The sequence below is a fragment of the Lates calcarifer genome, linkage group LG4 (genome assembly GCF_001640805.2).
Source record: "Lates calcarifer isolate ASB-BC8 linkage group LG4, TLL_Latcal_v3, whole genome shotgun sequence".
Lineage (NCBI taxonomy): Eukaryota > Metazoa > Chordata > Actinopteri > Centropomidae > Lates > Lates calcarifer.
The window spans coordinates 24,747,101-24,768,875 of NC_066836.1; the positions used below are offsets into that span (position 1 = coordinate 24,747,101).

The window sequence follows — 21,775 nt, forward strand, 5'->3', positions numbered from 1 at the left end:
AATTTAGCTTGCAGTGAGAGAAGATGTTTCATACATCTTCCACCATCCTTTTTTCTTGACACTGACTCAAGTTAGAGTAAACATTTGCATACAGGTCCAGCAGATTCACAGCAACATGAACATTCATTTAGAGTTTTTCTGGCCACCTGCCACTCTCATCTGAGCTCTGATTTGATCTCCTCCAGCTCCTGAGAAACATATCTGGATCTTCAGCTGCTATAAATGTAAATGACAGCAAATTGTGTTTGTAGTAAAGGAAGCAGTTCTGTCATTTTATTTTTGTGCCTTTATTTTGAAGAGCACTGCTCTTCTTCTTCGTCTACTTCCTGTCGTTGCTGCCGCTAGACTGCCCGCTCCGTTTCGTCGTAATGACCTGTTCCCGTTGTTTCTGTTGGTGAAATGTGTAAACAAATTATTTACTTGTTATATTCTGTGTAGAAATTAATGAAGGGAATTTTTATTGTGGTTCGCTTCATGTTTTTGTGTTGTTTGCATGTCACGTAAGGAATGTCAGTGCGACGTGTATGTGAAGATAGGCTGCTAGCAGGCTGAACACAAACTTAGCGCCCTTGGAAGCAGAAGGAGGTATGGGAAGATTAATGGTGTTCATTGTAAAACAAGTGGTTCATTTCATTTAAAACATAATTTGTGTTAAGTTTAAAAATGTAAACATGTTTCTGTACATTATTTGTGTGTAAATAATATGTACTGTGGTATTTATATTTCTGTTCATATAGTTTTCACGGTGTCAGAATGAGAGGAGAAGAAAAAGAGGAGAGAAGTAAAGTTGCACCAGTCGAAGCTCTCTGCATTTGTTTGGTTATTCCAAGTGGGCCGCTACAATAAATGCTCCACTGCGTTCACCAGCTAGTCTCTGCTGTTTGGTGCTGAGCACGTAGTGTACAGTGGGTTCCTATCATCCCATAATCTCAGTAAGATCAAGATCTCTTTTGCTAAGAAAGACCTGAATACAACAGAGAGAAAGAAGAACAAACAACGAAACATAACAAAAGCACATCATATACAATCAGACATCATTAGATAGATCAAAGATTTCCATTGAAAATCAAGTTTTTCACCTTGTCGATAAGACCACAAGGTGTTTTTATAAGATACAAAACATATCATGAGTGAAATTAGCAGTTAAACCTCATGGCTGGGTATTTCCAACTTGGAACTGCACTGTACCAATAACAGTCTCAAAAACATGGATTCAGACAGCCAGGGTTTCATAAGTCACATACCAAAGGACCAAATCTCATCAACTTGCAGGGTGAGGCGACAGAAACCTGTAAGCTCCCAGTGCAAAGCAGATTTATCAGTACAAGGACCGAGAGAGAGGAGCTGTGTCAGCCACTGCAAGCTAACAAACATAAACAACTAAAAGATGCTAACTACACTTATCATTCTGATACGTCTGCTGGGCGCTGATTTTTGTCCTTCAGCTGAGTCTGGGTCTGACTAAGGCTCAAACATGTTTGGCTTAATCTCAAATTTTTGTGTAAAAATGTTTATATGTAAAACAGTCAAATATAACTTTGAAACTTTGAAACAATTCCAGAAATATAACTTCAGAAAAATGTACCCCATTTAAACCCCCTATTTACTCCATTTATAATCTACTTTCACCGCGTGTATGGCAGTATTGTGGTATTTAACTATAGATGGTTATTCTATGGATCATTGTGATGACTTCCAAGCAGGGTGGGTGAGCGTGGCTATGAAAATAGCTTGCTAGTTCATGGGTTATTTTGTTCATTTAGTGTTTAATTCACTGTATATACTTATTTGCGACACATCAAATGCAGAGACTTGTAGTTGCTTGTTGCACACATTACCTGACACTGTCCTCATGTGAGATATTATCAGTGCAGATGAATGCTACATGAATGTCTTCTCTGCTCACAGCCTCTTCCACTGAGATCTGACTCACTCCCTGCTGAGTGTCCAGGCTCCTCCTGTTGACAAAAACATCCTGATGAGAACACTGTTTTGATCAAACACGTGGTCACCTTCTAAGATAATATAGATACGGATACAGATATAGATATAGTGGACAATATCTAACAGTATTTTTAAGTGTGACTATGCACTTTGAAACCGCTGCTCCAATTTCACAAACTTTATGTGCTTTATAGTTCCATTTTGAAAAAGACATTTAGTGGTGTGATGCTGCACTGGAAACCAACAACACATCTCAAGCTAAAAAAGCCAGAAAATGTCTGGCCATAGGTACTGTACACTGGTTTACACAAAAGAGTCACACTGATAAATAGGCATCAGTAAGAGTAAGTGTGTCTAATTTAATGCACTATTTTTTTTAGACTATATGATATGTGTCTAATTAATGCACTAGACTATAAAACTGTAACTCTAAAAACTGAAATGCATACTTACTTTATTAGGTCCACTTAGCTAAAACTAATGCAGTAGGGCTATACCCAAATCACAAGACTCAAAGTCAGCACTTCAGGTCAAAGCATAAGCTCAGTTTGGGTGGAACTGGGAGGGTATCTGAATGTGTCATGTGCTTGTGGTTCATGTTTTTTTCTTATCAACAGATATTTTTCACTTTCATAAATATTCAGGGGCTTTTGTTCAATATACCATGCCTATATATATACAGCGCATCCAGAAAGTATTCAGACCTCTTACTTTTTTATAACTTTTTGTTATGTTATAATGACAAAGAAAACAGAATTTCAGAAATTTTTGATTTGTTGAAAAATAAAAAGTGTAACATCACATTGACATAAATATTCAGATCCTTTACTGTGACACTTGACTTAGCTCAGGGTCCTCCTATTTCTCTTGATAATCTTTGAGATGTCTCTACACCTTGACTTGAGTCCACCTGTGTTACACTCCAATTGATTTGACATTATTTGGAGAGGCACACACCTGTCAGAGCATATCAGATGCATATCAGAGAAAAGCCATGTGTGAGGCACAGATCTGGGGAAGGCACTGATAGTTCAGTGGCACACAGTGGCCTCCATTATTGGAGAGGCTTTGACAAAAAGCAGGACTCTTCCTTGAGCTGGTCACTGAACAAAAAAAAAGGAAATATTTATTTTTAGGCTGCAACACAGGTGTGTGAAGGGGTCTGAATACTTTCTGAATGCATTCTGTATTATTCACTCCTCAATCCAGTTACAGTTTACACCAGCTTACCTGCACAGCAACTGCCCCATACTAAACTTCTAGAACTGCCTACATGGATCTCATGCTCCCAGTTTTTAAAACCTTTGTTCATCATCTGTGACATCAAAACACTGGATTTCTACACAGTGACAGAAATAAAAAGATTGTGTAGTAAGGAGGATATACCAGTGTCTGGCCCAAAGTAGTTTAGCTGACTTTGCTGACATTCAGCACCGGATCTTAGAATGTTGGAGCATCCAACAGAAACATGTCACTCTGTGTTTCTATTGCTCCTCTCTGTTTCCATGAAGTTAGATATGTAGTAAGGTCAATTTAAGTTTACAGACTGCCATCCTGTTATCCTGCATTACTCTGTGTACAATGTCAAAGTGCATACAGACAACATTCAAGACAAATCAGGGGCATCTCGACTAATGATTGGAGTCATCTGTACATGCTGGCATCTGTCTGTTACCTTGATATGAATCCTCTGACAGCGAGTTTCTCTGCAGGACTGCCAGACAGTGGAGCTAACATGTCTCTGATCCTCACCCAACCTGCTGTGCCGATACCCACCACCACAGCTCCAAACATACTGACTGCGAAAGAAAGATGGAAAAAGACAAGGACATTTTAAAAAACCCTTTTATATGTTCAAACCAAGACATAGACCAGATTATTCAAAATACTCCAGACATAAATTCAAGAGAAAAGTAACTCAGCAGATTACTTTGAAGAGACATGAAATTTCTGTAAATAAATAACTAAAATAATATATAGAATGTAGAAAAAAAAATTACAAAAAAATAGAGTGTTTGAATGTCAGTCATTTTCTGAATTTTCACAAGTGTTACACTGTTTTTTTTTTTTTTTTTTTTTTTTTTTAAAAGTAATGAGTCAAAAAAAGTAAATTAAGTCATGAATGTGAACTGCACGGGCCCAGCTCCTGTGGAAATACAGGTGATGCGTTTGCGCTACTTCAGTGTCCTTCTACCACTGACTACAGCAGTAATCATTCCCTCTAACTGTAAGCTAAAACCCAGCTCCATGTAAAGATGCTCCCTCGCACATGAGAGTCAGAGACTCAGCTCAGACTGACTGAGGGGCAAATAAGAAGCGAGTCCGTGTGAGGTGGGTAAACCTGACAGGTCCTCTCTGATAGTTCTCTGCCCTAACAACACGATGATGTTAATGAAAGACCGACTTCCTTTGTATTCTAACTTAGACCAGACAGTCAAAACTGACAACACAGTCCTCGCAAAACACGCAGACATCCTCCGCCAGTTACTGACAGAAGATGACGTACACGCTGCCCCTTACCTGCTTCGACTTGGCCCACACGAGGAAATGTAGCTTGTGCCGTTGTGCGCATTAGCTGTTACCTCAGCAGAAGTGACATAAGACAGGGCCAGCACCGCCAAACCACCAGCCTGTGAGTTTACTGTCCGCCTGCGTTTAGCGCCGCCACGCATTACATAAGGTGCGCTTGTTATGCTGTAGGAATGGGACAGGCTTACAAGTGGCAGACAGGCGGAGCTGTTATTATCTCACCAGTCGCTTCATACAGCTATTACAGTCAGTATTCAATTTAACTCTGTGTTGGACAAGACTCAAGTATGGAAAGCCCAGTAACTTCTGAATGTATCTTCTCATGTGCAGTATTTCACAAAACATTTCATTTATTTTACCTGAAACAAAATGTTATGGAAACTGTTTGACTGTAAACCGAATGTGTCAAAACCATTCGTTTAAAACCTATAAACTGATTTAACCATTAAATCCTCTTTGTAAAATAAAATATGTTCCGTACTGGTAGAAAATGCATGTTTGGTCATGATGGGTTTGATAGAAAGCTTCTATAACCGCAGGTATCCAGCAGAAAAGAGGTACTGTACATCAGTAGATTGAGCCATATAACTTAAATGTTAATGTCTAGTCAGTGACAATGCTCATATTTTGGTGTTGAGGACAAAGCTATGACTACAATGACTCTTCATAGCTATTTAAGACAATCAAGTGGATTCTTTTTTCACTGTACTAGTCCTCTACTGACAAGAATTTTTAACACAGCTTTTTCAAACTTCCTAGTTTTATTTTGGATGCTTACATTATTTTACATCAACTTCTGTGAGGACAACATCAGCTGAATGTGTTTTTCAACAGGTTCAGCTCAGGTCCCCTTCTGGGCCTTCCCACACCGGACCAGTCCTCACACCCCCTCAGACACTGACTCCACCACCACCTCACCAGCACTCTGACTGCAACCCCCCTTCTTCAACCTCATCTGGATTGACCACACCACCTCATGTGACTTTGACAGTGGACCAGGTTAGGAGACAGCTTATAAAACTCCACCAGGGCAAGGCTGCGGGACCTGATGGCATGCAGGGTCCTGAAGTCCTGTGCTACCCAGCTGTCTACCATCCTGCAACACATCTTCAACCTGAGACTGGAAAGGGTACCGATGCTATGGAAAACATCCTGTTTAGTACCGGTTTGTAAGAAGGCTACACCATCTGGCCTCAATAACTTCAGGCCGATCTGCCTCACTTCACACATGATGAAGGTCCTGGAGAGACTGGTTCTGGCCCACCTAGTACCACAGGTGAAACCTGCTCTCAACCCACTCCAGTCTGCTTATCAGCCTCATGTGGGTGTGGCTGATGCTGTCATCTATCTGCTGCAGCGTGTCCACTCTTACCTGGATGGCAGTGGAGGCACAGTGAGAGTCATGTTTTTTTTTTGTTATTTCTCCAGTGCCTTTAATACCATCCAGCCTTTGTTGCAGAGTGAGAAGCTGCTGAGGATGGGTGTCAGCATGTCCACCATGTCCTGCATTGCTGACTATCTATCAGATAGAACACAGTTTGTGTGGCTGGGCGGTCTGATGTGGTGGTCAGTAACACAGGAGCACCTCAGGGGACTGTTCTGTCTCCATTTCTGTTCACTCTATACACCTCAGACTTTCAGTACAACACTCAATCATGCCATCTGCAGAAGTTCTCTGATGACTCTGCAGTGGTGGGGTGTATTAGAAATGGGCAGGAGTCAGAGTACAGGGGATTAATAAATAACTTTGTGGTGTGGTGCAACAGGGATCATCTGCCCCTAAATGTCAACAGGACCAACATGTTGTAATATTGTACATATTTCCTATATACTTCACTGCCAGTTTTTGCACATCCATTCTTAGAAAAAAATACTGAACTGCAACTTTAATTATTTTCCTGTATATATTCTCCTTTATATATTTTTAAGACTTTCTTAGTATTTATAGGTCTTTTTTTCTTAATGTTTGTTGTTACCTATTGTTGCTGTCTCTTCTCTATCTATCTATCTATCTATCTATCTATCTATCTATCTATCTATTTTACTTTGCACACAGAAACAGAATTATTCCACAAAAACCAAAAACTACCAGGGGCAAAATTATTAGCCCCCGATGCTAAAAGTCAGTTGTGTAACAATAACAGCCTGCAGTTGTTTGTTGTAGTTTTCAACAAGTCTCTGACATGTCTCCTGAGGAATCCCCACCCATTCTTCTTTGGCAAATCTCTCAAGCACCACCCCCAGATTTGATGACCTCCTGGCATGGACCTTCATCTTCAGTTCACCCCACAGATTTTCAATGGGATTCAAGTCAGGGCTTTGTGCAGACCAGTCAATAACATTCACTTTGGTCTTCTGGTTGTAGATCTTCCCAAGTAGCGACATATGTTTTGGGTTGTTGTCGTGTTGGAAGACAAAGCGATGACCCAGACCCAGTTTTGCCTGCTGACTGCTTAAGGTTTTCTTTCAGAATCTTCACATACCCTTCTTTCTTCATGATTCCTTCCACCTTGACAAGATTCCTAGTTCCAGACGCACTAAAGCATCCCCACAGCAGAATACTCCCACTACCATGTTTCACTGTGGGGACAGTGTTCTTTGGGTTATACGCCTCTCCCTTCTTTCTCCAAACATAAGCAATGTCTATGGCCAAAGAGCTTTAGTTTTGTCTCATCTGACCAAAGGACATGCTTCCAGTATGCATAATGTTTCTCCAGGTTGTCCTTCACATACCTCAGTATGGCTTGAAGGTGTCTCTTCTGCACAAGTGGAGTTTTTCTTGGTCTGCATCCTCACAGTCCAATTCCTGTGCAGAGCTCTAGTAATTGTCTACTTTGAGACTACAATTTCCAACTTGGCTAAGTCATTTCACTAGCATCTTAGCAGTTGTTCTGGGGTCATTAGACACGTCTCTCACTAGTTTTCTTTCCAGGGTCTTTACATTCTTTTCGCTTCTTACCTCTGCCAGGCTTGTTCTATACCGTGTGGCTCTCTTTGAATTTCTTGATGATACTTCACACTTCACCTCTTCACATTTGGAAATCGCTGTGATAACTTTGAATATCCTTCTCCTGCTTTGTGAGCATCAACAATTCTTTTTTCTCAAGTCTAAACTGATTTTTTTTTTTCTTTTCTTGGCATGATGCTTTTCTCAAGTGACAGCTCAAACTCTTACTGAAGTTTTTATACTGTATGTAAAGTGGGAGATAACCCTCAGTTCTAACTTGATTGTACAGGCTTTGAGCATTACAAAGTTAAAGCACATTATTGCACAACAGTGGTTTGTGCTATGGCTCAATAAAAAGGTCAGTTCTTAAGGGGGCTAATAATATTGACCCAGGAACTTTTTGTCTTTTCTGAAATAGTTTGGTTATTGTGTGCAAATAGAAATCATTTATTCTTTTTAAAGAAAACTAGTATGTTTAGAAATGCTATGTTGAAAAAGCACTTAAGAAAATTTTGAAAAAACTTTTCATAGGGGGGGCTAATCCACACCCATGGAGTTCTCTGACCTGTAGTGCAGAGATAAGATAGATTACAAACTGCCCTCTCTTGTTTTTCAGTGACGCTGCAGTTTTTAGAGCTACTAGCTGTGGTTTTTCTGCTTTACTAGAGTCTTTAAAAGAGTTGGCCTGTTATGACATATTTGGTTTTCAGTTGCAGACTTCCTGGGACTACTACTAACTTGGTTGATATTAAAGGTGTGAATGTGACAATGCTAAGCTGAATATTTTGGTACATTGAAATATACAGATGTGGCTGAAACTGTAGGTTCACTTTTACCTCAATGAAACAGTTTAGTAAAGCTATATTTCAAAATTGGAAATATAGCTATTTAACTCTAAGGCTAGAAAAAAAAGAAAAAAGAAGTATTGTTCTGGTTCTAGTTGTTGTAGCATTAGTGATGGCTGTATTACTGGGAGCTGACATTTGATCCATTTTGCTGCTCACTGCTGGCTGCCTTTGTGTTTTAGCCTTGCTGGTATTTTCTGTATCCTTTCCAAAGGATTCTGTGTTTGTAGCCGATTTTCACTGATGAAAAAGTATTGTGTAATGTGTGACCTGGTCAGGTTCAGAGATGAAAGCTTTAAGTCAGCTGCTCTAAACACAAAGTCAACATTTCCCTGTGGCAGCAAAAGCATTGAGTAGAGTCTGTATCACAGGCTCCGTGTCTTGCAGGTCAGTGAGGAGGCTGTAGGAGGAAGGCAGCTCCTGTGTCACAGTGTGGGAGTACAGACGCCGCCTGAGAGGCACACGCAATAGCATTAATGGAGCGCACCCGTACCCAATTGGTCACAGTCTGTGTGACGTTTACGGATGCGAATCGAGCAGGTTCGCGCTGCCGGTGCAATACAAGGTGGGAATTGTTTCTGGATTCATTTAAGTGAGGGACAATGCACAGAGTTGAGAAACTTCTGATTGTATTTTGTCCAGGTTTTCCAGCTGAGGTTTGCTCTTAATGTTGGTGAGGACACGGCTATTTTGTCGGAGGGCTGATAAGGACATTTGTGTGTGTCATAGACCGTATTGACTCGCTTTTGGAGCCAGCTTCAAGCGGCCATCCGAGGAATTGCAGTTTTTGGCTTCATTTTTCATCTTGGGTGTATGTGTGTGCTTAAATGTTTTTCTTTTACATGGGCTTACACGTACACACGTACACACACACACACACACACACACACACACACACACACACGAAAGCTTGACCGCTAAATACTTACATCCCTCAGTATGTACAAAACTTGCTTAGAACAAGACAAGACAAGGCTCAAACATGAACCCATATTTAAACCATATCAGAAACTTGTATTTATTTTTCATCAGCTGATGAAGTTAGAGCCCGTCATTTCACCGTGATACCAGAGTTCCACTTCCGATCTCCTGATCTCTTGTCTAAAGGCGGTTTGTATAGTCTCAACAGAAACCACTGCCCCTCACCTGTAGTGACAGTGAGCTGTCAGTTTTATGTAATGTTGCCAATGCTAACTGCTTCAAACTGCTGTTCATTTTCAGTGTTTAGATGTTGCCCTGCCAGAGCTGCTGCTGCTAGCAGGTTGGCAGCAGGTTGCTAGCCTGTTCAGAACTGTCTCATCCATGGTATGTAACAGGTGGGCTAGGTTGCCAGATTATCAGGTCAGGGATCCATCATATCTTGCTCCTTCACTCTACATCAAAATAGCTAACAGCTATGAGACCTTATATAGACATGTGTGTGCCTTTTCAAATCATGACGAGTCAATTGAATTTACCACAGGTGGACACCAGTCAAAGTGTAGAAACAACTCAACATGATAAAGAGAAATGGGAGGAGCCTGAGCTAAATTAGTCCTAGTAAAGGGTATGAATACTTATGTTAATGTTTCACTTTCTCCTTTTTAATAGACTTGCAGACATGTCTAAAATTCTTTGATTACTTTGTGATTATGGGGTATTGACTGTAGATTGATGAGGGTTTTCTATTTTGGCATAAAGCTGCAACTTAACAAAATGTGAAAAAAAAGTGAAGGGGTCTAAATACAGCAGCAAGTTTCAGGATGAACTTCCCTCTCTCCAGTAGAAATGGAAACAGTCATAACTCTTTGTAACCATGATTTAATTTGAGCATATTGTACCCAGCACTAACAATAGGCAACAAGTAACCGTGTGGGTAGTGAGGTGGCAGACTCATTACATTCACTCTACAGTAGGCCTAAGGCTGGGGAGGAAAATGAAACATATTCCCTTTTTTAAGCATCTTCTTGTTTTTAACTCATTAATATTTATAAGCTGCTTGGTTTTTGCAACAGTTCCTGTAAATATACAATGGATGTCTCACCACTTGTGACTGAAAAGCGATCTACATGTGGCATACATTTCAAATTTAAGACACTTCATAGGGTCAGAATTCAGAAGCATTTCTTATAATATTAAAAACAGAGCACTGGTCACATGGAACACTCAGTGTTCACGCAGCTGTGATCCAAATAAGGTCATCACACAAAAATCCTGTTTTCTTAGAACTTACACAGACACCCATTATTTTTAGAACAGGTCCTGACAAGCGGAAACTGCCAACAGTATGCGTAATCTTTAAACACAGACAGTATATCACGCAACAATTTCACAATATTCAACAGCTAAAAAACAGAATTAACATTAAAATGCCAGCTCTCAAATGTCTTTTCAACTTAAAAGTGAAGCAGTAAGTCTCTCTCTCTACAGACAACTGCACCCCAGTACAACTTGTTTTTTTCAGACTGCATTTGAACATTGTGGCAAATTAGTTCCAACAATATCCAGAGCATAGCAATTCCTGTTTGTGGTTGCTATTCCTGAAATATACCCATGGCTGTCCAGACGGTTATCTCTGGACACTGAAGAAAACTTTAAAACATGATGGTCCATAGTTTTGTTAAATCTAAATGTCCTTCCTTTCTACAACTTCCTAATAGCAGTAGTAATACATTTTTTTTTTGACCAGATCCCTCTGCAAGAAGAACAATATCTTGGAAATACGATGAACCTTCCCCACCTCTCTCAAAAAATCTCTTAGATACAGCTATGACCATGTCCCCTGATATTTTAAAGTAGAACAGAACTGGAGTCAAATAATTACATCTTTTTAGCATTGCTTGCACATAGGTTCATTTTACTACACTGGAAAAGCCCACAGCCCCCCACTTTACACTATGTGGCTGAGGGAAGTTATGCAGTACCTTATTATGCAGTTTTGTTTGTTTTTGCTAACCTTGTATCTGCTTCTATGTGTGTATTATATGCTGTTTGTTATTGGATTGTTCAAAACCAATAAATGGAGTGGGGAAAAAACATGATGTTTTTCACTTCTGGATAATGGTGACATTAAGGTCCATCTTTTTTGTATAATTTGTATAATAAAAGTGGATTTATTAATGTACTTGAGTGAGATGAGATGTTTTTTCTTCTCATTTTTCCCTGACAGTAAATTGACCACATTAGTGTCTATCTGTGCATCTTCACAGGGAAGGAAGCAAAGATGAGGGTTTCCACCAATCATCTGCAGCAGCTCGCAATCTTCACCACTGTACTGACTGGTGGAGAAACTGGCACCATGTACTACCTGATGCAGAGTAAGTACAAATTAGGACATTTTTGTGTTGTGAGGACATTTCAACCAGTCCTTACAACTTCAAAGGGCTATTTGAGGTTAAAGGCTTGGCTAAGGTTAAAGTCAGGTTTAGGGTTGGGGTTGGGGTTAGGCATTTAGTTGTGATAGTTAAGGTTACGGCATGCATTACGTCAGTGAGTGTCATTGCAACTCTAGAAAGACGTGTGAGTGAAGACAGGCTGTTCTTTTTATGTGACTGCAGGAAATGCAGAGCTGTATTTAAACTAGTGCAAGCAAGCGTCTGTATATGCTGTATCCCACATGTTTTTTTCTCTCACAAGTCATGTGACATCATAAACATCCAACATCCGTCTTGGAAATCTGTGCCCCTTTGGATGGACATCTCCTCATGTTGTTGCACCACTTGAGACTGGCAGTCTCTGCTGACTCCAACTAAGTAAGCCTAGAACTGGTGGCTGCTAATCTCTGTGTTGTACCAACATTGCACTGTGAAGCAGAGCGTGAGGCCTTGGTGGGGTTTATGTTGGCCAGTTATTAGCATCAGTCTCACAGACTACTCTCTGGGTTTTCTGTTGGGTCCCGTAGTCTTGCAATGGTTGGCAGGGTACCAAGGCATGTCCAGATGCTGTTGGATATCTTTGCTGCAACTCAGGGTTCCAGAAGTACAGGCACACAGTACTCCACAACCATGTTCTGTTGCATGAGCTAATAAAAGAGTCATTCAAAGAGTAACTCACCTTGCAGTCTTGACTTGTGATGTCCTCAGTAAAGAACTTAGGGTAGTGCTGTCCCAACTTCAGCATAGCTCTGAGTGCCCTGTTGCATTTACCTCTTGATTTCTCACTACAGCTGAACCATATTATTGTGGAGGAGGAGGCTCTGGCATGTGAGCAGCAACACTTGACACACTTGACAGACCAACTGGCCCTGACAGCCTGGTCAGGGTTAAGTGGGTGGGGACACAAATCATAAAGAACTCATTACTGATCAGAGGGGCTATAGTAATACTAATACATCTTCTCTCTCCAGTTCATTCTGGGCTGCACATACTCGTGGTGGTGTATGACCTCTATTCCAACTTGGAATTTCCAAGTAGAAGAAGTGGTCACCACAGGGTCTGTTACAGCATTTGTTTTCATAGGCATCCTCTCCTCTCTGTTTGCTTGGTGCAGAATCCCTAAGGCCATCACCATAGATAATGGCCTGCAGTTTGCCTTGGCTGAGTATGCAGCCTTCTTAGGAATTAGGGGAGGTTCAACCAGACAGTAAAGAATTGCTGGCAGATGGTCTTCAGCCACACTGCACTGCATGTGGCGTTAGGTGCCAGCCTGCTATTTGTATCCACAGTGCATAACAGCCTTTCGTGTTTTAGTGGGGGCTATTCTTCAACTGGCAGTTCAATTTCCTTCAGAGCATTCACTTTTAGTGAAGCTGCAGCTGCTTTCACCTCTTAAATGTCAACAAAAATTTCAGCCTTTCTCATCTTTTACTTCTCAACTGACTATTTAACTGGTTTCATACAGTACCCTTAGAATGAAGTTAAACTGCTCTTAGTCAGTACACTTAAATACTTAAACAGTTTTCAACATTTCTATTTGCTGTTATTATTATTCTATAACCCGTTTCATTTTCATTCACTCTTCTGTCCGCTGTTCAATTAGAGAAATTTGCTGGGTCAGACTACTACACACTGGCTCTGCAGAAATTGGAAGAATGTCCAGAGGCCATGGAAAGCCTAGGGGTCCCACCTTTAAAAGTCTACAACATCCATCTGACTGACAGACACAACCGTGTAGATCACAACACTGCACAGGTACCATGTGCATTCATTAAACTATTACCAGTTTCTGTTTCTCTTTACATAGATAACACAGTTTGCTGAACAAAAAACACAAATGCAGATTCCAGCAGACAATCTTCTGCTTACAGTACTCTACATGAAGAGAAATGTGTTTCTGTTGACTAAGCTCATCAACTGTGTAAAAATAAACAAAAAAAGTATGAAGTCTGAAGTGAAGGGACACACCTTCCCCATCCACTTGCCTCTATAAGACATTCAGTCTCTTATAAGCGATCTAGAATGCTGCTGCAAAGCTATTAGTCAGGTCCTTCATGAGGTCTGTAACACTGATCTTGAATTTGCATTGTGTTGCAGATCAAGATCCCTGTGACTGGGTCAAAAACTGGCGGTTATCTGTATACTTTGTCAATCAGAGACACTAATACCAACAGGTTAGTATATTCTGTGCACATTCTGTTCTGAGTTCACTGGAAATAATGGTGACAATTGTCTCAATTTATGCACTTACCATACTCACATTTGCTATTCGATTACATAAGTGTGATCACCCTGTCTGGAGACATGCAATGCACTGCAAGTGCCAGGATGGTGCACTCAAACGGTTGAGTGTGGGATGATGGACACTTACATGTCATTCGAACCAGGGCACAAATAAGAGTAAAACCTTCATTTTTAAGTCAAGTGAACAAAGCAGCCTTATCAAAACACACTATGCCAATGAGTATACATGTAAGTGTACTAACTGAAGTATCTGATTTGAGACACAGCAAATGATTTTTAAAGTTCAGTTTATTGTGACATGGCAAGGCAAGGCAAGTTTATGTACAGTGACAAAAAAAGTAAGTGAATTATCTCCATATAAATTTATCTTAAAATTTGATCAGATCTTCATCTAAGTTACAGTTCTGTGCAAATGTTTTAGGCACTAAAGGTAAAGTGAGGATGCTGTAAAAAAAAAATAATAATCCCATGATTAATTTGTATTTATTAATTAACCTCATTTGAAGTGCAGTAAACAGAAAAAACCTAAATCAGATCAGTATTTATTATGACCCCCTCCCCCACCTCCCATCTTAAACCGCTCCAGTTCTTCTCTGTACACCTGTACTTGTAGTTTTTTTTCCAGCATCTTGGAGAAGTTGCCTCAGTTCCTCTGTGGATTCAGGCTGTCTCAGTGTCTTCTGTCTCTTCATGTAATCTCAGACTGACTCCATGATGTTGAGATCAGGGCTCTGTGTGTCAGACCATCTGTTGCAGGACTCCTTGTTCTTCTTGTCTCCGAGGAAAGTTTTTTATGATGCTGACTGTGTGATTGGATTCATTGTCCAGCTGCAGAATTAATCTGGGACTGATCAGACACCTCCCTAATGTGATATCTTACAGGATAATATCAGGGTGGCTGTCCACCAGCTGAAGCTCAGGAGAAGTTGGGTGGTGCAGCAAGACAGTGACCCTAAGCATCAAAGTAAATCTACTACAGAATGAATAAAAATATAATAAATAATAATATAACAAAAATCCACTTTTCTTTTGGAATTGCCCAGACCGAGCCCAGACCTTAACCCAGCAGAGATGCTGAGTATGGCAGAACTGAAGCAGTTCTGTATAGACTGGTCCAAAGTTGCCCCTGAATGTTGTGCAGATCTGGTTCACAGCTACAGAGAGAGCTTGTTTGGATATTGCTACCAACGGAGGGTTGATCAGTTCTTTAATGCAAGGATTCACTTATTTTTTTTCACCAGCACTATGAATGTTTAATGCAAGTGTTCAATCTGTGGACTTTGGTCTGTGATGTTAGTATAGCTCCTCCCACAGAGCCTGCCCCAGCCAAGGTTAATGATGTTATGTTCATGTTGCTGAATGCATGTTCCCTAAACAGTAAGGCTTTTCTTATCAATGGCATCATTACAGAAAAAAATAGAACAGAAATATTGATATCCTCTGTATTTCTGAGACATGGCTGAACAAACAAGACTTTATTACATTAAATCAAACCACCCCCTCAGGCTATGCTTATATGCAGAAGCCTGGCTCCGAGGACTGTGGTGGTGGGCTGGCAGTTATCCATTGAGCTGACATCCTGATTACAGAGGTTGCAGTACCACCTGCCACCTCATTTGAGTGAACGGTTTTTACTCTGGCTGGGTCCTCCCAGCTTCAGGTCCTTATATTCTGTCCACCTAAAGCTTCCAGCTCCATGGACTTCCTGTCTTAGCTGTCTCAGCTACTTACCACTGTCTGCTCTGCAACACCATCCACACTCCTGTTCAGGGGCCTCAACATACATGTTGACTCCAGCAGCTGCACGTTCGCCACAGAGTTCCTGTTGCTGCTGGACTGCTTTAACTTCACGCAGCATGTACAAGGCTCCACCCACACTAAAGGTCACAAGTTGGGTCTCGTCTGCACCTCTGGCACACCACCCAACAATCTGCAGTGCCTGGACTTGGCTGTATCCGACCATCATACCATCACTTTCACTTTTCCTGTCTCCTGTCTCCCTGCCTAGGCAGTGCCATAAATGTACCATCACTAAAACCTCCCTCAGACGCCACGGTGGATGACTTGGTGGCCCTTTACATGCTGCCTTATCTGGCAGCCTTGACTGTCTCGCTCCCATCAAAACCAGGTCTGTCTCTTTCACCCATCCTGCCCCCTGGTTCACCCTTGAGTTCCGCACCTTGAAGGCTACCGGTCGACGGCTGGAGAGACTCTATAAAAAAAATGGCCTTGCTGTCCACGTCTTATTCCACCCTTATTGGTAACCAGGAAAACAACCCCAGAATGCTGTTTTCCACCATAAACCGTCTACTGTGCCTTCTCCGTGTCGTCCAGCCTTCTGGTGCCCCAAACCTCTGCTCCAACTTCTTGGACTTTTTCCAGGCAAAAATGGACTCTATCCATCAGCAGCTCCTGGCACCTGCCACCGGCACCCCTTGCATCCCCCAGCCTCAGGATTTTGTGGCCCCAGCTGTATGCCTCCCCCAGTGCCAGCTTTCCTCCTTCGCGCCTGTAGATGATTACCTTGTCAGTGAGTTGGCCAAGTCCAAAGTTTCCACCTGCTCCCTGGACCCCATGCCCACAGTACTAGTGAAGGCCTGCCTTCCTACCCCATGCCCATGATGAATAATAATAATAAATCTTATTTATAAGCACCTTTCTAGACACTCAAGGACACTGTACAACATTCAATTATCAATAAAACAACAATGGATAAAATCAACAAGGACATTATTAACGCTTCACTCCTAACTGGGACAGTACCATCCATTCTCAAAACTGCCTCAGTCACTCCTATTCTTAAGAAGTCTGCTCTGGACCCCAATGACCTGAGCAACTACTGGCTGATCTTCAACTTTCCTTTTCTGAGTAAAATCTTGGAAAGAGCAGTTGCAGCACAACTACAACAATATATGTCTGACCATGAGCTCTATGAACCCCCTCAATCTTGCTTCAGGGCCCATCACAGCACAGAGACTGTCTTAGTGAAGATCACCAATGATCTTCTTATCACTGCTCACTGGTACAGATCTCTCCTGGTTTCAGTCCTACTTACCTAACTGGCAACAGTTTATCACCATTGATGGATCAACCAACTCTGCCCCGGTGAACCATCGTGTGCCACAAGGCTCTGTCTTTGGTCCCCTCCTCTTCACCATTTACATGCTCCCCCTTGGTCAGATCATCCGCCGCCACAGTCTGAAGTTCCACTGCTACGCTGACGACACCCAGCTGTACCTTAGGACATCACCATCTGCTTAGCTCCCCCCACAGTCCCTTGTCAACTGCCTCCATGAGATAAAAACCTTGATGACCACTAACCTTCTCAAACTGAACAGCAATAAAACAGAGCTCATAGTCATGGCAGCACCCCCAACCTCACTCACCTGCACTGGCCTCCGGTTAAGTACCGCATCACCTACAAACTCCTCGTGCTTGTCGATAAATTGCTCCACAACCTTGCCCAACAGTACCTATCGGACCTCCTCCACCAGCATACCCCATCATGAAACCTGTGGTCTGAAAAGACACTTATTCACTCAGGCCTTTGGCAGCTAGTCTTTTGTTTTGTTTTTGACTTGACATTTTCTCTGAAAACATTTTTCTTGAAAGGTGCTATATAAATTCAAGATATTATTATTATTATTATTATTATTATTATTATTACTATTATTATTATTATTATTATTATTATTATGTAGATGTTGCTTAGAAGAGGACTGAAAATAGACATCTGAAGAACTCTACGTGAGATTTTTGTCCACTCAGGTTCATGATTACCAATTGACACAAGTATTTCCTGTGTTGCACACATGATTTAAACCACTTTAACACAGAACTACAAAGTCCCACCTGTGTTTCCAGCTATTGAGTGTAATCTTATGGTCAACCGCATCAAATGCAACACTGAGACCTAGTAAAACTGAAACTGAAATTTAGATGTGTCACTGCTCAGTCAAATGTCATTCAACAAGTGCAGTCTCACTGCTGTGATGTGGTTGAATTCCAGACTGAAAAGCATTAAAGAAGTTGTTTTGCACCAAGGTTGAAGATCAAGTGTGACAGGGCTTTTGGTTAGGTTAGCTTACCTGAGGAACCTAGACCAGAAACCTCACTGTCTGCCTTCAAATTATATCTCAAAACGTATTTATTTTTATAATATGTAATTGTATAATTATGTCACAAGGTGTATGGTACTACTCTGGGTGACTTGTGATGTGACTTTGAGATTTTGATGCAAATTAGGAGTGACATTTGGGGGGTTTAGGCAAATAATGTGAGCTTTGTGCCATTGATTCATTATATAAATTAGTGATGAAAGCTAGGGAGTTTTAAGCAAATAAGGATGTGTTTGTATGTATGACACATAAACTAAATCTTTGCAGCAAATGTTCCTATACTGTTATGTCACCCAAGAACACATTGGAGGACATTTTTCAAATAAACATGGAATATATGTAAATCTAAACAAACTCAGCTCCTCTTATCCATATTTTTTTGAGGGGGGTTTACTGTATGCCAAGGTTTATATCACATTGCCAGTAGTGGAGCAGTCAATGCTCTGTATGTACCATTGCTGACTTGTTTGTCTCTCCCTGCAGGTGGAGTCTGAAGCAGGTGGTGCTAAAGCTCCAAGAAGGACAGACAATCAACCTGCTGACTCCTCATCAAGCAACTGCTGCACAGGAACAGAGCACACGCAGGAGTTAGACACATAACACTGGCACTGACATACTCCATGTAATAATGATCAGATTAGAAGTCTAAATAACCAATAAAAGGGAGGTACAGTATATTTACAAAATGGCAAATTCTCAGCTCCAGTATCATTTTGATGAGACAGCTGACTGTCACAGGGCTTCTAACAGACTGCTTTGGATTGTTGTTGGGTTAAGTATGTGTTTGGTTTTGAATGAATAATATGATACAGGCGGTTGTTGTACTGTCGTGATGCTCTGTTTTTTTTTTTTTCGTTTTTTTTTTTTTCTTATTTAATTAATTTCCTCTCAAAAACCATGACATATTTGAAAAGTCCCACAGGTGCAGACCAAAGTTAATCAGCATATATCAAGGATTCAATTCAATTCAGTTTTATTTATATAGCACCATATCACAACAAAAGTCATCTCAAGGCACTTTTCATATAGAGCAGGTCTAGACCGTACTCTTTAAAATAGGCATTTACAGAGAGAGACCCAAGAAATCCCATACATACATACATACATACATATTTTGTCTTCTAAGATAAACAGTTATCTTCTGGCTATAGCTGTCAATCAATGCCATTTTTAAACAGATTGACAGAGCAAGAGGGAGAAAGAGAGGATGTATGTGTGTGTGTATTTGTATGTAAGAGCAGGATGAACCATAGCACAGGACATAAACCTGTGGTTTCACTGACTTAATTTACCACAACGTCCTGCTTCCTGTGCAGATGCAGATGAGGGAAGTGCAGTATTTATTATTTTATTTCACCCACATAAAAACTATGTTGTATAACATAAACCTACATAGGCTATAATCATGTCTGGCTCTCCTGTGAGCTTCTTCTTTTCAAACAGCAGGGTTACTGTGGTGGGGATGGAAGTCTCAAGGTGTTTCAGTTTTTTCCAGTGTTTCCAGTGACTAGTTTGCATACAGTTTGCAAAACACCAAACACATTGTTGAGCATTTAGCTGCAAGAAAGGTGTTTTTCTCAGACGTTGGTGTTAACCAAACCAAAGCTTAAAGAAAAGTGAGATTTGGACTTAGAGTCATCAGGAGCGCACAAACAGGATTCCAAATAAATAGTAATGTTGATCGGCTGGATGTGTAGATACAGGTAGTATTAGAGTAGAATAAAGAATGAACAAGCAAGTCTAAATAGTAGGTCTTCTGCTGCTTTTGTCCACAGATCATAAATTGAAAGAGAGTCAGTCCAAAATGTAGGAGCCATAATCTCAAACAGCTCTATTGACAAGCCTGCTGTACATCTCTGATGAAGCCGGTGCCTGACCTCATCTGACCATGCAGAGCTCTATTCAAAAATCATTTTGGATTAAATTGTAAATTTGATGGGGAGCCAATGGAAATTAAAATCAGTGTTATGTGAAACATCATGGAGCAGCAGCATATTGGATCACAGTGGAAAAGCTGACTCAACAGAAACACATTTCTCTTCATGGAGAGTATAGTGAGCAGATTGAATGAATTTGTTGATGTTCACTGCACTTGAATGAGATACACTGAGTTTGTTTCTTTTCTGTGCTTACTTATACATGGAAATTACTTAAAATTAAGATTTGAAAAAAAACTTTTATCAGTTTAGATTGTTTTATTTTGACAGTGTCACATAAATGGTGAACAATGGTGAACACAAATTAACGTGGTGTACTGTGCTTGTGTGGGTAGATGTGTGACTTTCAAGGGGAAAGAGTTTGAGAGGAAATGAGTTGGTGTTTAGCACATTTTTTCACAGCTGTCAGTTCCAGGAAGGAAATTTAAAAAATCAAATATATGTAAATATTTTTGTCTCCATGAACTTGATTCTTGGTGTGTGTGTGTCTTGAAACCACTCAGTGTGTTTGTATATCAGTTCGATCATTTTTTAAAAATGAGCTGCATTATCATTTTCCCTCTTGTCTTATGTCATAATAACCCATAAGATAGTTACTCAACCAATGATCTACGTGTGAAAAATAGGAGGGGGTTCATAGACAAATCTTAAAACTAAACTGACTCGGACTCAGTCGACTCAGTGTCCAACCAATACATTGACCTGGGGCTATGGGGGTTGAAGGGCCGTCATCTTTTGTAAATTAATTTGTCAAGTGCTTGTGGTTTTTTTGTCAATGCTATTTTTTGTTTTTATGCACACATTCAACCTTACTGCCTCATACCATACTCCTGGACATGACTCTCATATTTTACCTAAAATCTCCATATTTAAATGTCTTTGTTAATCATCTGGGATGTGAAAATGTCAGATTTCCACAGAGATAAAAGAAAGGTCTTAAAGGTCAAAGCTCAGTTATGAAATCCTGCTGCTCTGCAGAGTCTCTCTCCTTCCAGCCAGCTGACAGTGTCTTCCACCAAGCCCCGGAGCTGAGCATCAGAGCGGCAAACAGAAACAAGTCATGCTGCCCTGCCTCACACTATGCTATACCTTCCATTATCATCACCCATCTCTACATTCACTCCTCTCAAGTGTCTCCTCTCAAAGACCCCACTGACACTGCTGTCAGATGAACTACATATTTTAACCAAAACCATGCTTGATGGAGAAACATCCTGTAGTGGCTACCCAAACTTACCCTCACTCTTTCTAGTTTCAGATGCGCAAGATGGAGAAGTGAAATGCCAAGATGTTGGTAAAGAGGAAGAATAGAGGAAACTGTATCAGATAACATCTGCATTGTTTTTTGTGTAGAAGCTTTGCACCTCTTTCACACATAAAAATGTATCAGTGTCTGAACTATGTTAGTGGAAGATTAATATTAAATTCTGTTAGAGCATGGTGTATATATATAAGTGTCAGTCCAGCTGAAATTACAGCATATTAAATCAACATCATTCGGTTTAAATGCTAAATGGTCACTCTGCCAACAAAACAGCATCTCTGCTTGTAGGCTATAGTCACAGCTTGTTTTGTCTCTGACACCTCAGCTGTCAATCAAACATGTCCAGTCCAGCACAGCTCATTTATGACCAGGTAGAGTCAACAAACTAAATCTGCAAGGTCAGCCACGTAGTGGGAAGGGAGGATTGGATCTCTGACAGCAGTGTCAGAGAGGAGAATGTTGCCCAAGAAAAGAACAATATTGGATAACTCCTCACACCCTCTCCATGACGTGCTGGTCAGCCACAAAAGCATGTTCAGTCAAAGACTCATTCTCCCACAATGCACCACGGACCACCACAGGAAATCATTCCCA

General features: G+C 40.8%; 2 protein-coding genes across 3 annotated transcripts; one reads left to right on the forward strand and one right to left on the reverse strand.

Moving 5' to 3' along the window:
- Positions 1–1,331: 1,331 nt before the first annotated feature.
- On the reverse strand, positions 1,332–4,635 carry LOC127142394 (biliverdin reductase A). Its single transcript, XM_051070201.1, has 3 exons — positions 4,465–4,635; positions 3,620–3,743; positions 1,332–1,958 (listed from the first exon to the last, which is right to left on the reverse strand). The coding sequence occupies exons 1-3, from the start codon at positions 4,514–4,516 to the stop codon at positions 1,835–1,837; spliced, it is 300 nt and encodes a 99-aa protein (XP_050926158.1). The 5' UTR covers positions 4,517–4,635; the 3' UTR covers positions 1,332–1,834.
- Positions 4,636–8,607: 3,972 nt separating this feature from the next.
- On the forward strand, positions 8,608–20,470 carry LOC108896731 (cytochrome c oxidase assembly factor 1 homolog). Of its 2 annotated transcripts, XM_018695962.2 has the most exons (5): positions 8,618–8,830; positions 11,454–11,561; positions 13,222–13,373; positions 13,716–13,792; positions 18,464–20,382. In XM_018695962.2, the coding sequence occupies exons 1-5, from the start codon at positions 8,791–8,793 to the stop codon at positions 18,570–18,572; spliced, it is 486 nt and encodes a 161-aa protein (XP_018551478.1). In that variant the 5' UTR covers positions 8,618–8,790; the 3' UTR covers positions 18,573–20,382. The 2 variants fall into 2 exon arrangements, with proteins under 2 accessions (XP_050926157.1, XP_018551478.1); XM_051070200.1 differs by lacking the exon at positions 13,716–13,792 and having other exon boundaries at positions 8,608–8,830; positions 18,464–20,470.
- Positions 20,471–21,775: the final 1,305 nt, after the last annotated feature.